Below are 16,331 nucleotides of genomic sequence, written 5' to 3'. Positions count from 1 at the left end.
AGTAATAGAAAATATAATTTATTTAATACTTTATCATCCGTGATTTATCAAAAATTAATATATCTATTATCCAAAAACATGCTTTTAAATAATCTATAAATAAATTCATGCATATATATTCTTGAAATATCCATAAATCTAAGAATCTTATATCTTAATGTTAATTGTTCAACCTTAATCTATCGTCAATCTTCCTAATATATAACATCATAGAACTTAATCTTAATTCCGAATATATATATGAATCTTGAAAGATAAATATATATATATATATATTTATTCTCAATTTAAATTTTCAAATCTAAAATATATATATTCTCAAATTGATTATATATTCCTAGTACTATAGTTTGAAATTACAAAAAATAATATATATATATATATATATATATATATATATAATCCGAAAATAATCTTTCAAATTATATATATATATATTGAATTTACCTATCCATGTAGAGATCTTATCTTAATAATAAAAATAACTAGTCAAATAAATAATTCAATTATATCTTAAATTTATCGTAAATCTGAATGATTGATAACCTCATAGAACTCTTAATTCAGAATATATATGAATCTTAATTAAAAGATAAATATATATGTATATATATCTTTCTAATTTAAAAAATTTTCCACACAATTAATTAGGATGACACTTATACCAATTTTAGATTATCTTAATTAGATCATAATTTAATGTGTGAGAAATTAAAATTTGAATGTGACGGGAAGCGTACTTTAATTCATTTATCTAAATCTTCTTTTTCCTCGTAATAGAAAAAAATTTAATCTCTCTTTTTTTAGACTTTTTTTATGTAATGGTTTTCCAATTTGATGAGTACGTCAATAAATTTCTCTTTGTTGATGGGGACAATGTAAATGAGAATTGTCCGTACTTCAAATGGGGCAATTACCGTTATATATAACCAACAATAAATTAGTTATTATATTTTGGTCGTTTTTAATTTAGTCCTTTCATAAAATTAAAAATGTCACTTATGTATATCATTTTATATTAATGACAAATACACCCATAAGCCATAAGTTTAATTTCACATTAAATCATATTATTTTAGCTTATATTAAATATGACATTTACACAATTATTTATTATACTAGCCTATAAATTCCAACATCAACCCTAACATGATTTTGATTATTGGATCACATAATATTTTATCCTCTCAATTTAGCAAATGAACACTCTCGAAAACAAACTAATTTTTCTTAACCCTTAACCGTTCAAGATTTTTAATGATTTATTGTTTCTTGTGAATGGAGTGTTCGTAAATTATACTTCTAACATTCATAATTTTTTTTAGAAAACGATTTAGTGTCATTCCTCATCTTATTAAAAACCTCTAAAAGAGGTCTAACTTTGTTTCTTAAAACATTCACAACTATGATTTACAATATTAAAAATGACATTCTCTTTGCAAAAACAAAGATGTCATCAATTTTATTTCAAGACATGTCTAAAGTACTTGTCATCAAACTAGACTTTCAATTTCTCTTAACACACCAAACAACAATTTACAAAACCAACAACTACTCAACATGTATCAACACCAAACAACAATTTACAAAACAAACAACTTGTACTCAACATGTTATATCAACTTCATAAACAAATTAAACACAATTCCATCTTTCTCATAATCCAATGATGCCACTCAAATATGAGCATTTTATACCAGTACATGTCCCAAGATACAAATCCAACCATCACACATGATTGTATAATGAAAAAAAAACATTTGGAATCATAGATAAGGTTTCATGTAATTAATAAGAACCACTTTAATAATAAATTTGCATTCCTATAAGAAAAAAAAAAGAAAAAAAAAGTAAAGTAGACATGAGGACATGCCCTCCGTCATCCATCCCTCTCATTCTTAACCCCTTTATTCTCTCTCCCCTTATTTTCCCTTCTGTCGTCTTTCTCCCTGATCATTCCTTCTCTGTCTGTATTCTAGGGTTCTCTGCCCACCCTTCCATGGTGCTTTAGCGTTTCTTCTTTAAAGAAAGGTTTTTTAAAGCTTGATTATTGATTCATGAATGGTTCTATCACTTCTTGACCTTCTCTCGTGACAATTTCTCTGTTTTAATGGAGGTAAGCATAAGTTCTTTGGGAAATCCACGGCCTTCCTTTTGTTCCATCATCTGTTAATATATATGATGATTTTGCTTGTTTATAATCCATGCTTCGTGTTTTCTATATCTATGTTAATAATTCATTTATGTAGAAACTAAACTCATTTTTCTATGTAGAAATTTATTAGGTTACATGGTTTCAACGCAGGGTTCTATATGTTGGTTATTTAGTGTTCTAGATTCTTCCTTAATGATATTTCACATGGAAGTCATTCTAGAGTTTGGTATAGCCTGTATTCCCTTCAATTTGTCATTAAATTTGATTGTTTTTGTTGTCTTGAAGGCTCTTGTGAAGGATGATGTCGATAATACTGAAGGGCATTTGACATCTGCTGCAGCGTTTGTGGAGGGAGGAATACAAGAAGCATGTGAGGATACTTGTAGCATATGTTTGGAGACATTCAGTGACAGTGATCCATCATCTGTATGAAATCAGCTCTTTGTCATTTCTTGTTAATTTACAGAATTGAGTAATCTTAGTTATGAATAAAATTTTGCTTTGCAGGTTACCAATTGTAAGCATGAATTCCATCTTCAGTGCATACTTGAATGGTACAATATCTATTAAACATGTTTTTGTGTTAAAACTTATGTTTTAATTTTAATTTTAATTTTTTCATGAGTGTGGTGCTTTTAGTTCTGTCATCTATGGAGGACTTCATACTTCCTCGTTTTCCTTGCTTGTGCTGTACTGATTTAATATTAGTAGTTTTATTTCTAACTCTTAGGAGAGAATGTCTATAACTGAATTTCTATAATGGTTACTGTGTTCAAGGGAATATGATATGTGATCATACTTCACCTGTTCTTAAGTTCAAATTAAAGCACTCATATAAAAGTCTATTCAATTTCACCACAATTTGTTATCAATATATATATATATTTCAAATAGGCATATCAATCATTCACCATGTCATAGTTATCCCTATTTAGTCCTCATGTATCAAATACTACTGCGTCGATTGTTGAGGAATTGCTTAGATGAAAATCATTTAATTTGAATACTTCTCCAACCATTATTCTAGCTACGATTTCAGATTATCATTGGCTACCTGTTTAATTTTTTTTATTCATTTTCCCTTGGAATGATTAATCATTTCTAACAAGCTGTCATCTTGCTATTGTTAATGCCAACTTTTCAAACGGATGAAAAAAGCCATCTCTAAAGCTTTGTGTAGCAACTCAGGGTAGCTAATGAGTAATGGCTGAATTATGACTGGGTTGACTTAGTCCATTGACCTGTTCATTGTTCTACTAAAAAAATGAGAAACAAAGAGATGGGAACTTTGTAGACATATTGAGTAGCGTACTCCACTGTACATGAGTTACTCAAAATAACTTTAGTATGCACTTGAGGTTCCTGAGATCAGTTTACAATGCGCTTCTATTTAGATTTTTAACTATCTTTCTGTTAAATGAGTTTATCAATTGATAATTGTTCATTCATTTGATGAGTTGATACACAAATCATTTATTATTTGATAATCCATTTGTTTTCAGAAAAAAAAAATGGAAACGTTAAATATATATGATTGGTTTAGAGGTTGGAAACTTGATTTATAAATAAATGCTCAGATTCCGATATCAAAAGTCCAGCAATTAGACAATGTTTGCAGGGTGAATGAGTGATAATGTCGAGTTGGCTTTTATTTATTTATTTATTTATGCAGTACCTTGCATCCGTTGGAATAGTAAATTTACTAGAGCTGGACAAAACAATGAAAAGAGTGTTGTTTATCCTAGTCTATGTATCCTTTATGTTTACCTTAGTTTAATGAAAATCTAGTACTGAAATTTAATTTTTTGTTTTTCTTTTTTATCCTACTTCAGGAGCAATTTTCCCCACATCTTTTTGCAGTCTTTTTTCTTTCTTTCAAGTTCTTTTCAGTTATTGCATAGTTAATAATAATTTTCCCCATGTGGCCTTTCTTTTTACTACTTTTTATTCGCATCCCCTTCTTAATTTTTGGATTTGTGACTGTATTCATATAATCTCAATTTTCGTAACTCTATTTTTATGGAAGCTTAAACTTAAAAAAAATAAGTTTCCACATGTGAGACTTTGTTATAAAGCTGGAGATAAGCACATAGAGAACAATTATATTAATGTAGTAATTGTGTATTGATACAAGCTATTGGCAACTTGGGTACACTTGCTAAGAATTAGAATTAGTTTTTTTTTTCATTTTGTTTGCTACTCTTCAATAATTTGTTTGATTGGATGGAACTCTATCTTCTGTTAAAGCAGATCAAGCTCATTTAAACTAGAAATTCTTTACTTTAAAATGAGGTAGATCATTTTATGCTGGTTGGCCTTGATATTCAAATAGTTTTTATATGACTTGACCTGAATATATGTTGGTCCGTACTGTAGAAACTTGCACCAACCAACTTCATTTTAAAGACACAAATACTGTGAAGAAATTAGTGGCACTTTTATTAAAAATCATATTGTTTATTATTTATTTGCTTGTGTTGAACTTGTCATAATTTGCTAGACATATCTCATTTAGATAACTTTTAGTTTTCATATTTAATTATTTACACATGATGAAGTTGCAAGTTCACAGCTGTTACATTATACTGATTCATTCATTCAACTGTGAGTCTTTTTGATGTCTAGTCATTCCCATTTGAAAACATTTCTGTTTTCTTTTCAGGATCTGTTTCTAGATAGTAAAAAGAATAGAAACTAAATTTAGTTGATAGATAAATTAAAAAAAAAAATTATATTCTGGAAAGTATTTTATATTGAAGATCTACAAACTCAAAACTAGGTTATTATATATTTTAGGGGCCAGAGAAGTTCTAATTGTCCAATGTGCTGGCAGCCCATTAGCCTGAAGAATCCATCAAGGTTTGTTTATTTCTCGTTTATTTTCTTTGGGTACTTCATATTGTTTATGTTTCCTGTATTGTTTGTTCTTAGGCATTTCCTTTGTAGTTTCATTATACATATAAATATTTCTGATTTGGGTTGCAGTCAAGAATTGTTGGAAGCTGTTGAACAGGAAAGAAATTTTAGACTTAAACCATCAAGGAATGCTACGATTCTCCATCATCTATCCCTTGGAGATTTTGAACTACAACATGTCTGTCTCTCTTTCTACATCTCTAAAAAAATGTGTTTGATATAATTACTTTTTGCCTACATAACTGACTACTATTTGTTGCTCCTATACTTTGGTCCTAAGATGCAACTGCCAATTGGTGCAATTAATTCTGAACTTGAGGAACGAATTATCCAACACTTGACTACTGCTGCTGCTGCAATGGGAAGAACTGATCAAATTTCTCGAAGGGACAGCCCAAGGAACCAATCATCTTCTCATGCACACCCACAATTTGTTTTATTTTCAACACCTGTTACTGATCATGAATCTCAATCTAATGTGATCACTATGAACAGTCCATCTGTTTCACTTTCTAGTGGACGTTTTGTTCAAGCTGATCATAGTTCAGCTTTACCATCTAATGTGCTTGAAACTCGAATTGATAACAGGTATTATTTTTATTTTTATTAAAGATGTTTAGATTAAATGTTCTTTGACATTCTTATTTAAATTTTGGTTTTTTTGGCTCTCTAGGAGTTATACCATGCCAAGTCCTGATAGCGCAGGACCTTCAGATGTTCAGTCTTTTCCGGAGTCTTGGAAATCTCGATTCAGTGCATTGTCAATGAGGTATAGATCTCTAAATCCACCTTTAGGACATCTCCAACCTTTCTTCACTATAAAGATTATCTTCAAAGTAATGTATGGTATTTTCCCCAACGTGCTTTATATGTGTATACTCTATTTTAGAGGTTGTTAAAGTGATACTCTACTTTAGAGTATCAATGTAACTATGAAGTATTTCAATAGAGTATACAATAATTATGAAAATACCATCCTTTAATAATTTATTATTATGTATATATATATATATATATATATGTATATATATATATATGTATATATATATATATATATGTATATATATATATTTATATATATAATGATTGAGTTGAAAAAATAGATAAATAGAGAGTATATGGGTTGGTGAAGATTTTTGAAAATAGAGATTGTTGCACGCTATAAGTGTATGAAAAATAGAGTTTGTGGTTGGAGATGATCTTAGATGGTGGTTTTATTACCTGTTCCAACTATATTATTATTTTTATTTATCTTCCAAAATTCATTACTATCTTGCAACTAAGATACAAAGAATCACTTTCAAAGAGCACAAGAGGATGGAAGGAGAGGCTGTTCTCTAGGAACAATTCCATTTCAGAGTTTGGATCTGATGTTAGGAGAGAGGTAAACACTGGGATTGAAGCCAGTGAAGATAATGGTCATTCAATACCACAAAATTCAGACAATTCTTCAATTACCGAACAACAGAACCAGGGAAATAACCAAACTCATCAGTCTCTTCGTATGGAACCACTAAGCAATGGTGGCCAGGCCACAACTTTAGCTTCAAGTTCATTAATAAATTAATGCTCCACCCATAATTTCTTTACCGGTCCTCAGCATTTCATTTTTGAAGGTTAGTCTTCTTCATGATATTATATAAATTAACAGTCCTGCACATAATTTCATCAAATAATTTTTGCATTTATGTTCTTAAGTTCTAGCTCTTATCCTATTTAATTGAATTTGTAGTTTTATTTTTCTCACTAGTTGTGTAACACATAATGGTGGTATTTTCAGGTTCTTTTGTTATAGTTGTGTTGTGATATTCTCCCTCCATAGTACACTTAATATTTTGTTGATTTTTTCTCATCTTATCTCTTAAACTGACAAACTACCTGACAGAACCATTGTTTATTTTCCGAAAAGATCAGATCCATAGTACACTTACTACATTGCATTCATTTAAGATACATGGTCAGGTTTATTTCGGTTCTCTTGAGGCTGAATGGTGTCGTATACTCGTGAAAATTAGCATATTTTCTTTTAGAATGTCCTTTAATGGATGTAGTGTTTTAAGGATTTAAAATGACATAAATTGAGACAAGTAGTAATCTTCTTCAGGTAGATCATACTCCAGATATGACATTCTGAGGGCCCTGAAGCTTTTCATTTTTAGCTAAGGTGTTGCTGAACCGGAGGATGTATGTATGATTCCCCCAGCCACCCTCTGGTTGGTTCTACATTAGAAAAATGTAATTGGCAGAGGGGGAGACCTTTATATTTCAATGGATGATGTATTAAAGTTGCTGTAACATAACATATGTAACATATTTGAATTGGCTATAATTTTATCAGTTCATGATGTTGCTATCTACTTTTTGTACTCTGTAAATTGTGACATAATTCTTACTAGTGCTTGAAGATTCAGAAATATATAATAGCCCTTATTATGATTTTTTAAGGTCATATTCATGACAATGGTGTGATGCTAACACATTGATGGAAGAATGTGCTTATGGTATTTGCAGAGTTGAGGATTAGAAAACAAGTCAGAATAGAGAAAGAGATGTATTATGAAGAAACGGTGTTGTTAATGTTACTATGTCGTTCACTTGACCTCCTTCTCTTTCTTTAAATTTTTTATCATGGTTTTTTTAATGATATTATTCCTGAGGAATGAGATAAGGGAGAAAATTTGGGATAGGAAATGGGGAGAAAATAATGTGTTACTATATTACAGGTTGGAAAACAGATAAAGTGTGAGATTAGAGAAAAAATTTGTTATTTTTTTAGCGAATCAGATTGTACCATTTTTTTTCTAAAATAATTTTTCAAGTATCTTAATATTGTGCATTCCAGGTAAGGACGATGGTTTCATCCCCACTTAAGAAAATTTTTTAAATTAACAATTTTATTTGACTAACTTATATATGTTAGCTCAACTGTAAAGAATTTGGAGATTTGATTGTTTTAAATTAAAATCTAACTAAAATCTTTTTAATCTAAGTGGGGGGTAAATCATGTTGGGATGCATCTTTCATGAATTAATTTATGAATGGAGTAGGCTGAATGAAATTAGTTGAGTTATGCAGAAAAAGGAAATAAAAAAATAATTTAACATACGATAAAAAAGAAGAATAAGTTGGCAAAAGTTGATAATAAATCTTGTTTAAAGATTTAACTTTTTATGTTCAATTTTATTAAATAAAGTAAAAGATCATGATTGTGCATGGTTATCTAAATTATGTGTTAGTTAGTGTAAAACACAATGATATAAAGCTGAGAAAAAAAATTACGATAAAAATGTGATAACATTTTTAATTTCCTATCACATATATATTTAAATTAATCACATCCTTCGAACCGACAATCTAGAAATTTTGAAAATTAAGCATAATTATATATATATATATATATATATATTAATTAGTTAGTTAAAAAATAGAAACTTATACCCAGCAATTCGGACACTTTAAAAATTAAGCGGTTAATCGGCATCCCACAAAAGAGACATAGAAAGATCCATTCGGTTAGAAGACCAGCAAAGTGATGAGAGAAAAGAGATTCGTGAAAAGAGATGCCTAAAACAACATCGATGTGCGAAATAAGAATAGAAGAAAGACTCTTCCGGAGCTTGATATGAAAAAGAAAAATATATGACAATTGAACTGAGAAAGCCAGTTTCAAGGGATGTTATTTCTAAAGCGGTAGGATCAAAAACTTTATTTAACTACCGGAATTGTAACACCTGAAGCGAGATATAGAGCATAAACGAGGGGATATGAGAGGTATGAGGATAGTTTAACTACCACAGGTAGCTCAAAACTGGAATAGACCGGAAGGAAGGGTAAATACATTACCAGGAAAGATGATTATGGCTATGGATGTTGCAAACAGGCTTTCTGCAATTGCTGTCGTCTCTAACTAGAAAACTAAATGCTTGAGCTTGAGTGAGAAGGCCTCCCCGCTTATTTACTTTTACGCTGCGTAGCATCAGAGAGAGAATCTGGCCTTGAGATGATAGAACGGTTGACGATCTCCAACCAAGGGCGGCACTGCCAGAAGCCATTGCGGACGATGTCGGTGATGGAGAGATGAATGAGAAGATAGTCGAAGTCGCATTTGGCAGCTGTGATTGCACAGCAGAGGGGACGTTGGTTAGAGGGTTGGAGATTGAGAGAATTGTAGGAGTGGAAGTGGAAGACGTCATCGGAACAGAATGACAAATGCCTTCAACAAAAAGTTTGGGCCAAGAAATATGAGAGAAGGTGATTTGAATGACGGTTTACTTTGTGACATTTCATTCAAGGATCAAATGATCGAGTTTGGATCTGAAAATTTTATAAATGATAGATTATGATCTATGCTTTATCTTGAACTTGAAATTGTCGAATTTGAACATTGAAAGTAGGATTAATCCAAATTTCCCAGCAACTACCCAAAGACTCGGGAATAACCTAATTAATCACAGGAACTTCACAAAAGACTTCAAATATTAGTCACCCATCGACAATTCAAAAATAAGTGAGTTGTCGATTCAACATGTTTGTGACACACACGACTAGTCATATTACAATATTTTTTCATGCACATATCATCCTTTAGAATTCCACCGTGAATAACACTTCATCCGAATAACGAGATCTTGGATGTAATCTTTGACTTCCAAAGTTTTTCCTAACTTATATAGAATAATCTTAGCGAACAACTTGTAACAATTTCCTACATAAAAATTATTAATATTTTGCCAACGCATAACGTTTTGTTTAGACAGTGATACTTGTTTGCGTCCTACCAAAAGTAAAACTCTATTATGGGACAAAGTCTCCAAAATGTTTAATCTTCATCTATATATAATTCGGCTAACGAAACTATTAGACCGATGATCAAACATGTTTTTAACTGTGAGATTTTTACATATAACAATGAAATCAAACTCATGATACAACTTAGCTAAACTTTTGACACTACACCAAAAGTCGTCCCAAAATCTAATCGAAAAATAATCCCCCACAATGTATCTAAACTGCTCACGAAAACATTTTCACATAGAATAAATTTCATTCAAGGTGCTACACCCCGCTATATAATTGGACATTTTAATGAATCAAACATATTTATCATTACCTCTAAACATATCAATCATTACATCTAATTGTCGATGGCCAAAGATTATTCGACTCCGTCTAATAAACATTTTGATAGAAGAGTGTAATAAGTTTTATAATCATATTCAGCATAAAGTAGAAAACCAAGAGAGAAAATATGTTAATTGGATCACTATGTGTTTGCTGCTGTTAAATATTATAATCTACAATATATGCAAAATGAACAAAAAGAGAGAACATTTTATTCAAAAAGTTTCAAAGATTTATACCAACATTCATAGAATCCCAATTATATGGTAGAATTGAATACATAAAACTTTTCTTAGAACGATCTAGGCTTCATCACAATGGTGGAGTGCTTCAAGATGTGAAGGCTAAATTGCCCTCCTTTCTCGGAGGTATCAAGCTTTGACTGTCCCGGAGGCGGCAAGAGCTCGAAATTCTGAACTAAACGACCGATGGTAATTCCAAGTATAGGCAATGCCAAGATAATCCCTGGGCAACTCCTCCTACCCACTCCAAACGGAAGGTACCTAAAATCATTCCCATTGGCCTCCACTTTAGACTCCTCTTCAAAGAACCTCTCGGGTCTGAACTCTTCAGGTTTCTTCCAGCTCTCGGGATTGTTGGCTAGCCACCAGGCATTGACAAGGATCTTGCTCTCAGCCGGGATATCATAGCCATTGAGCTTAGCATCCTTGAGGTTCATGTGAGGTACAAGGAGAGGAATCGCCATTCGTAAACGCAGTGTTTCCTTAACAACAGCTTGGAGGTAGGGGAGCTTGTGAGTGTCTGGCTCAGTGATTTGAACACCTGGGCCGAGGACCCTGTCGAGTTCCTCGCGAAGCTTGCTCTGAACATGGGGATGATTCACTAGCTCAGCTATTCCCCACTCGATAGACCAAAGGGTTGTCTCAATTGCTGTTCAATCAAATCAAAACATTAGTTGTTTTCATATATTAACAAACTAGTTCATCTAGTTACTAGTCTTCATGATCCTAATTTAAAAAATATGTAATAATTACCAGCAACATTGATGTTCTCAACAATGTAGAGAACATTGTCTTCATTGATCTCTCCCTTTTGTTGGGCTTCCAAAATATGATCAACTGCACATCTTAGGTTGTTGTTGTCCAAAGGCTTGGTGCTTGATAATTTCCTAATTTATTTAATTTAAATTAATTATACTTCTCAATCAATATAAGATTATAATCTAAACAATCCAAACATGTACAAATTGGATATCTAAATAGAAAATAAGAAAAAAAAAGTAACTCAAAAAATTGCAAAATCAAATAAATACACTACATTAGTAGAGCATATAAATAATCTTACACTAAGTTTATAAGAGTTGTTTTTATGAAACTTTGGCTATACTAGTGAACTTTATTCAATAACTTTCTTTTGTCCCTATCAAAATCACTTCAAAATTCATAACTTAAAAGTGAATATATTGGACTTTAACATAAGAAAATATCATTTTGATAAAGTTATATAATGAAAAAATAGATGAAAACTAGAAGGGATAGGGCAAAATGGTTTCATTAATAAAAATTACCATTTTACCCCTGTGAAGTAAAAATTTTGTTAAATTTCTAAATAATGATAGATATAGATTTTTTGTTACTAAATAATTGGTAAAGTGAAAAAGGAAAATTCAAAATCTTTTTTAACTATACCCTTAGTAAAAATAAATATAATTAGAATAACATTTTTTAAAAGTATATTACTATGAATCCAAAAAACATTACCTATATTCATAGTAAAACATTTATGTTGTTATTAAATTTCTAGTTTAACAAATCTGAATCATTAAAAAACCAGAATCTAAAATTAGAGAGAGATCTGAACTTACTTTCTTTCATCAACAAAATAATCCTTGAACAGCTTCAATCTCTTCTCCTTCACTTCCTTACAGATCTTAAGATAACCTCTCAAGAAAGGTCTAAGAATAGGAATGAAATCTCCATAATTATACTCAAAGCTTTGAGCAAGTCGACTCCTTTCTCCATTCAAAGCTTTAAGTTTCACAAACAAAGGATCTTCTTCACTTTCAAACCTGCTATCAAACATAATCCTATACATATTATTATACATCATCAACTGCAATCTTCTCCTCAAAACAATCCCTGTCGTCGAAGATTCTGGATTCTTCTTCACATCTTCCACCACTCCAGCCGCTTCATCTTCCCACCCATAACGGTACTGTTGGACAACCTTATTTGTGAAAAAAGGAACCGTCATGATCCGTCTCATCTTCCTCCAATGCTCACCATAAACGGTAAAAACCATATCTTGTCCTTTCCCAGTAAAGATATCGAATACCACGTTCCTTGTTCTTGAACCGAATTCGACTCCTTGAGTGTGAAGAACCTCTTTAGCGAGATCTGGGGAGGAGACAACGACTAGATTACGTTGGCCCATACGGAGAAGGAAGATCTGGCCGAATTTTTTAGCGAGATCGGTTAAATTACGGTGGTTGAGATCATCACCGACTTGAAGCCAGTTACCGAATACGGGAACGGGAATAGGGCCGGGAGGGAGCTTGAATTTCTTACCACGGAGCTTGGAGATTGTGATTGCTAGGACGATTGCGAGGAAAAGGCCGATTAAGGCCTTCTCGAGGAAGAGAAGATCCATGGGAGAATGAAGGAATTAGGCGGTGTGTTTGGTTTTAGAGATGAGACTGGCTGGTTTTTGTGATAATGAGACTCTTAATTTATAGAAGAGGTGGGTGGAGATGAAAGCAAGTGGGAAATGGTGGTAGGTGAGGATTAAGCTTGGTCGTGTGGTAGTTGGTAGTCATTTGGTGAGGGCTAAGAGATGTATTTTTATTAAGCCACCTTACTTTTGGCCTTACTTTTTTATATAATCCAATTGTATTTGTGATTAATTAAAATTTTATTTCATTTTCGAATCCGTTAGACGATAAGTTCTGCACCTGTTTAAGTGTGTTTGCGGGTTATATGTTTAACTCGCGAGAATTTGTCGCGGATACAATCTTATTTAAAATTAGATTTTTTTTAAAAATAATAGTATAAATAACTTTTTCAAATTATCAAAATAGAAAGTGCATATAATTTTATGAGAAATGATTGAGAGCACTACTTTGGGGAGCGACTCGTACAACGAAAGTGACATCACTCTTATACAAAAGAGAACTCGTTCTTATACAAAAGAGATAATGTCTTTTGTATAACAGCGATGTCACTTTCATATAACAAAAAGGTCAATGGCTCCCCTAAAGTAGTGCTCCCTATTATTCCTCTAATTTTATTTATATTAAATATATAAAAAAAGTATGAATAAATTAAATGAAAAATAGATAAAAATGTAATTTTGGTAATCATATTATAACAAAAGGATTAAAAAATATTTCTTCATAAATTTTTTTTTTTCTAATCTTTAGTCAAATAAAAATGTTGAGTTTATAATATTCAACCTTTTAGAAATAAGTATAGTAGTTAGTATAAATATTTTATTATAGAATTAAGTAGGTTAGATAATATACTATTTGGAGCAAGAATAAATTGATGTAAATGATTTCTTAAATTAGTTTATATTACTTTCTTTTAATTATTTAAGATTTAATGAATCTCAATCTATTATATTAGTTAAATCATTAATCATATATTTATTTCTTTAAAAATATTTTCACTCAAATAAATATTATTTTTGGTAGAATCAAACCAAAAGGATTATTCAGAAAAAAAAATTTAAAATAACTCCAAATAATACATAAACAATTGAGCCCTAATTAAATATAATCAATATTAAAATCTATTTCATTATATATGTAATTGTGCTACTGTACTTATCATATAATTTACATGATATTTTAAATTAATAACATGAATTGAGAATTAAAAAAGAAAAAAAAAAGAATAGTATTTATACATGCATTTCAATGGTAGATTTGGTTATTTAATTATAATTTGTGAGTGGGGGTGGTAGGTGTGAGAGTTGAGGATAAAGGGAGTTGGTAAGACAATGCAGTGGTGAAGTCATCTCATATTTCTCTCTCATTGTGTTTGTTGGTTGTGGTCAAATTTGCTTACACATCCTCCTCTATCAACCTCCAACCTCTTTTATCTCACCTCTCAGTCACAAATCAACAGCATCTTTTTACAAATAACTTATATTTAAAATTAATTAATAAATAAAATAGGATAATACAAGTCATTTTTAAAAACCATTTTGTTCTTGTATTGGGTGGGTCTAGATCTAAAATTGACTTTATCTATTTTTATTATGCACCCTAAATTAGGGGAGACAAATTACATCATTTGTCAATTTGTAAATGTTCAAACTCTCTTATGATATCTTTCATTTACTCTAAAATTATTTTATATTTTAATTTAGTTTGATTAAAACAAATAATTTTAACTTCAATTCTAGTATGATTTTAGTTTATTTTTTACCAAGATTTATGTTTCGATCCTACCATATATTATAAAACACTTTTTATTTTAACGTGGTCAAAACAATTAATACCAACTCTAACTAGAATATTTTGTTTTACCGGTTCATTTTTCTTTCAATCCATAAGTCCCTCTAGACTTCTCACTATATGGAAATGGCTAAACCATACATACATATGTGTCCGTCAAAATTTTGACTTGGGGTGGGCTTGAATTTGATTTAATAAATTATATAAATATATATGTATGAAAAATATTATAATTGTTAGAATTATAAAAAGAAATTGTATTGAATGGTATGTTATATCAAATTACACAAATTATGTCTATTATATAGATACTAATTGAACTTATAAGGAAACTAATATAATAATATAATATAATATTGATATTATCACAATTTATCATATTGTGATAATATATTATAGATATAATATAAAATAATATTGATATTATCACAATTTATCATATTGTGATAATATCTTACAAATTTCTTATTTTATATTCTAACATCCCTCCTCAAACTCAAGATAGAAAATGTTTGAACAACTTGAGGTTGAAGACGATCGAGATGTTGAAATATTGATGGTGTATTATTCAATTTTCAAAAACTCGTGAGCTCCATTCAGTTACAGGATGTCAATGTGTTGACTGATAAATCAACGAAGACGTCGAATCCCATGGACATTAATTGTTGGGTGAAACAACAACTAAATAACTCTGAAATTACTCGTGAGTCTAAAAATCCATCCAATGACGGGGATGTTCGTGTGTTGGAATAAAATAAAACCAGCGAAGAGGTTGAATCCCATGGGCATAAAATTGCTTAGTTGAAGCAACAACTAAAATCAAAACTCAGAGAATATGATTGCTGAAGAATATTAAGAACACCAACAAAATTATTTGAAAGAAAAAAAATATTATTAAAAAATATAATAATAATGATTAGAGCCCTCCATCAATGACCAATGTAACCATTGATAGAGGCAGCGGAAGACTAAATTGTATAACTTAAAAACAAAATTTTGACTCTAATAACATGTTAGAATTATAAAAGGAAATTGTATTGAATGTATGTTATATCGAATTACACAAGTTATGTCTATTATATAGACATTAATTGAGCTTATAAAGAAACTAATATAATATGGATATTATCACAATTTATCATATTGTGATAATATCTTACGGATATAATATAAAATAATATTGATATTATCACAATTTATCATATTGTGATAATGTCTTACAAATATCTTATTTTATATTCTAACAATAATATTTAAATAAGTTAAAATATTATAGTGTTGGTATTATAATATTACAGAAAGTTCATATATTATATATAAACAATTCTAAACAAAGAAATCACATAATCAAGCTCAAGAACAAATCAAACCCGATTCAAACAAGAAATTTTGAAAATTTTAAATTTTAAATTACAAATTGATATACTTGAGTTTTGGATTCATACCAACAATTGGAGAACACTCCTTGAATGTTTTGGAAGTTACTTAGAAGCCTGGGTTGAAGCAAGAGTCATCGGAGGTGGTTTTCACGAAAACCAGTTCTTGGCTGAATATCAAAACTTTGATTCAGGTGGTTATATGTTGTTATTGTTTGATGATTTGGTTTACAAACTATAAGAGAGTATTTTTAGTAGGGGTATGTTAGTTGAGGAGGGATAGTTCAAGTCAAAATTGACCTTCGACGAACTTATCCCTAATTCTATCCTTAGCCGTGGCAGT

The 16,331-nt window shown here is 30.4% G+C and overlaps 2 protein-coding genes across 2 annotated transcripts; one reads left to right on the top strand and one right to left on the bottom strand.

Annotated features, from left to right (window-relative positions):
* Positions 1–1,889: 1,889 nt before the first annotated feature.
* On the top strand, positions 1,890–7,511 carry LOC124941171 (E3 ubiquitin-protein ligase RHF2A-like). Its single transcript, XM_047481457.1, has 8 exons — positions 1,890–2,116; positions 2,441–2,581; positions 2,663–2,709; positions 4,952–5,014; positions 5,141–5,249; positions 5,352–5,659; positions 5,745–6,687; positions 7,176–7,511. Exons 1-7 carry the CDS (start codon positions 2,111–2,113, stop codon positions 5,968–5,970), a joined length of 900 nt encoding a protein of 299 aa, XP_047337413.1. The 5' UTR covers positions 1,890–2,110; the 3' UTR covers positions 5,971–6,687; positions 7,176–7,511.
* A 2,864-nt stretch (positions 7,512–10,375) lies between these two features.
* LOC124941262 (trans-cinnamate 4-monooxygenase) lies at positions 10,376–12,864 on the bottom strand. The gene is made up of 3 exons (XM_047481558.1): positions 12,018–12,864; positions 11,188–11,321; positions 10,376–11,083 (listed from the first exon to the last, which is right to left on the bottom strand). The coding sequence occupies exons 1-3, from the start codon at positions 12,800–12,802 to the stop codon at positions 10,485–10,487; spliced, it is 1,518 nt and encodes a 505-aa protein (XP_047337514.1). The 5' UTR covers positions 12,803–12,864; the 3' UTR covers positions 10,376–10,484.
* Between the last annotated feature and the right edge of the window lie 3,467 nt (positions 12,865–16,331).

The sequence above is a fragment of the Impatiens glandulifera genome, chromosome 6, assembly GCF_907164915.1.
Source record: "Impatiens glandulifera chromosome 6, dImpGla2.1, whole genome shotgun sequence".
Taxonomy (NCBI): domain Eukaryota; kingdom Viridiplantae; phylum Streptophyta; class Magnoliopsida; order Ericales; family Balsaminaceae; genus Impatiens; species Impatiens glandulifera.
This window is presented reverse-complemented; position numbering and strand designations above follow the sequence as displayed.

Coding starts and splice junctions, on each gene's coding strand:
- LOC124941171 (XM_047481457.1), top strand. Junction 2,710..4,951: donor CTTCAGTGCATACTTGAATG/GTACAATATCTA, acceptor TATATATTTTAG/GGGCCAGAGAAGTTCTAATT. Junction 5,015..5,140: donor AGCCTGAAGAATCCATCAAG/GTTTGTTTATTT, acceptor TTTGGGTTGCAG/TCAAGAATTGTTGGAAGCTG.
- LOC124941262 (XM_047481558.1), bottom strand. CDS start 12,802: ATGGATCTTCTCTTCCTCGAGAAGGCCTTAATCGGCCTTTTCCTCGCA. Junction 11,322..12,017: donor TATTTTGTTGATGAAAGAAA/GTAAGTTCAGAT, acceptor TAAATAAATTAG/GAAATTATCAAGCACCAAGC. Junction 11,084..11,187: donor TGAGAACATCAATGTTGCTG/GTAATTATTACA, acceptor TTGATTGAACAG/CAATTGAGACAACCCTTTGG.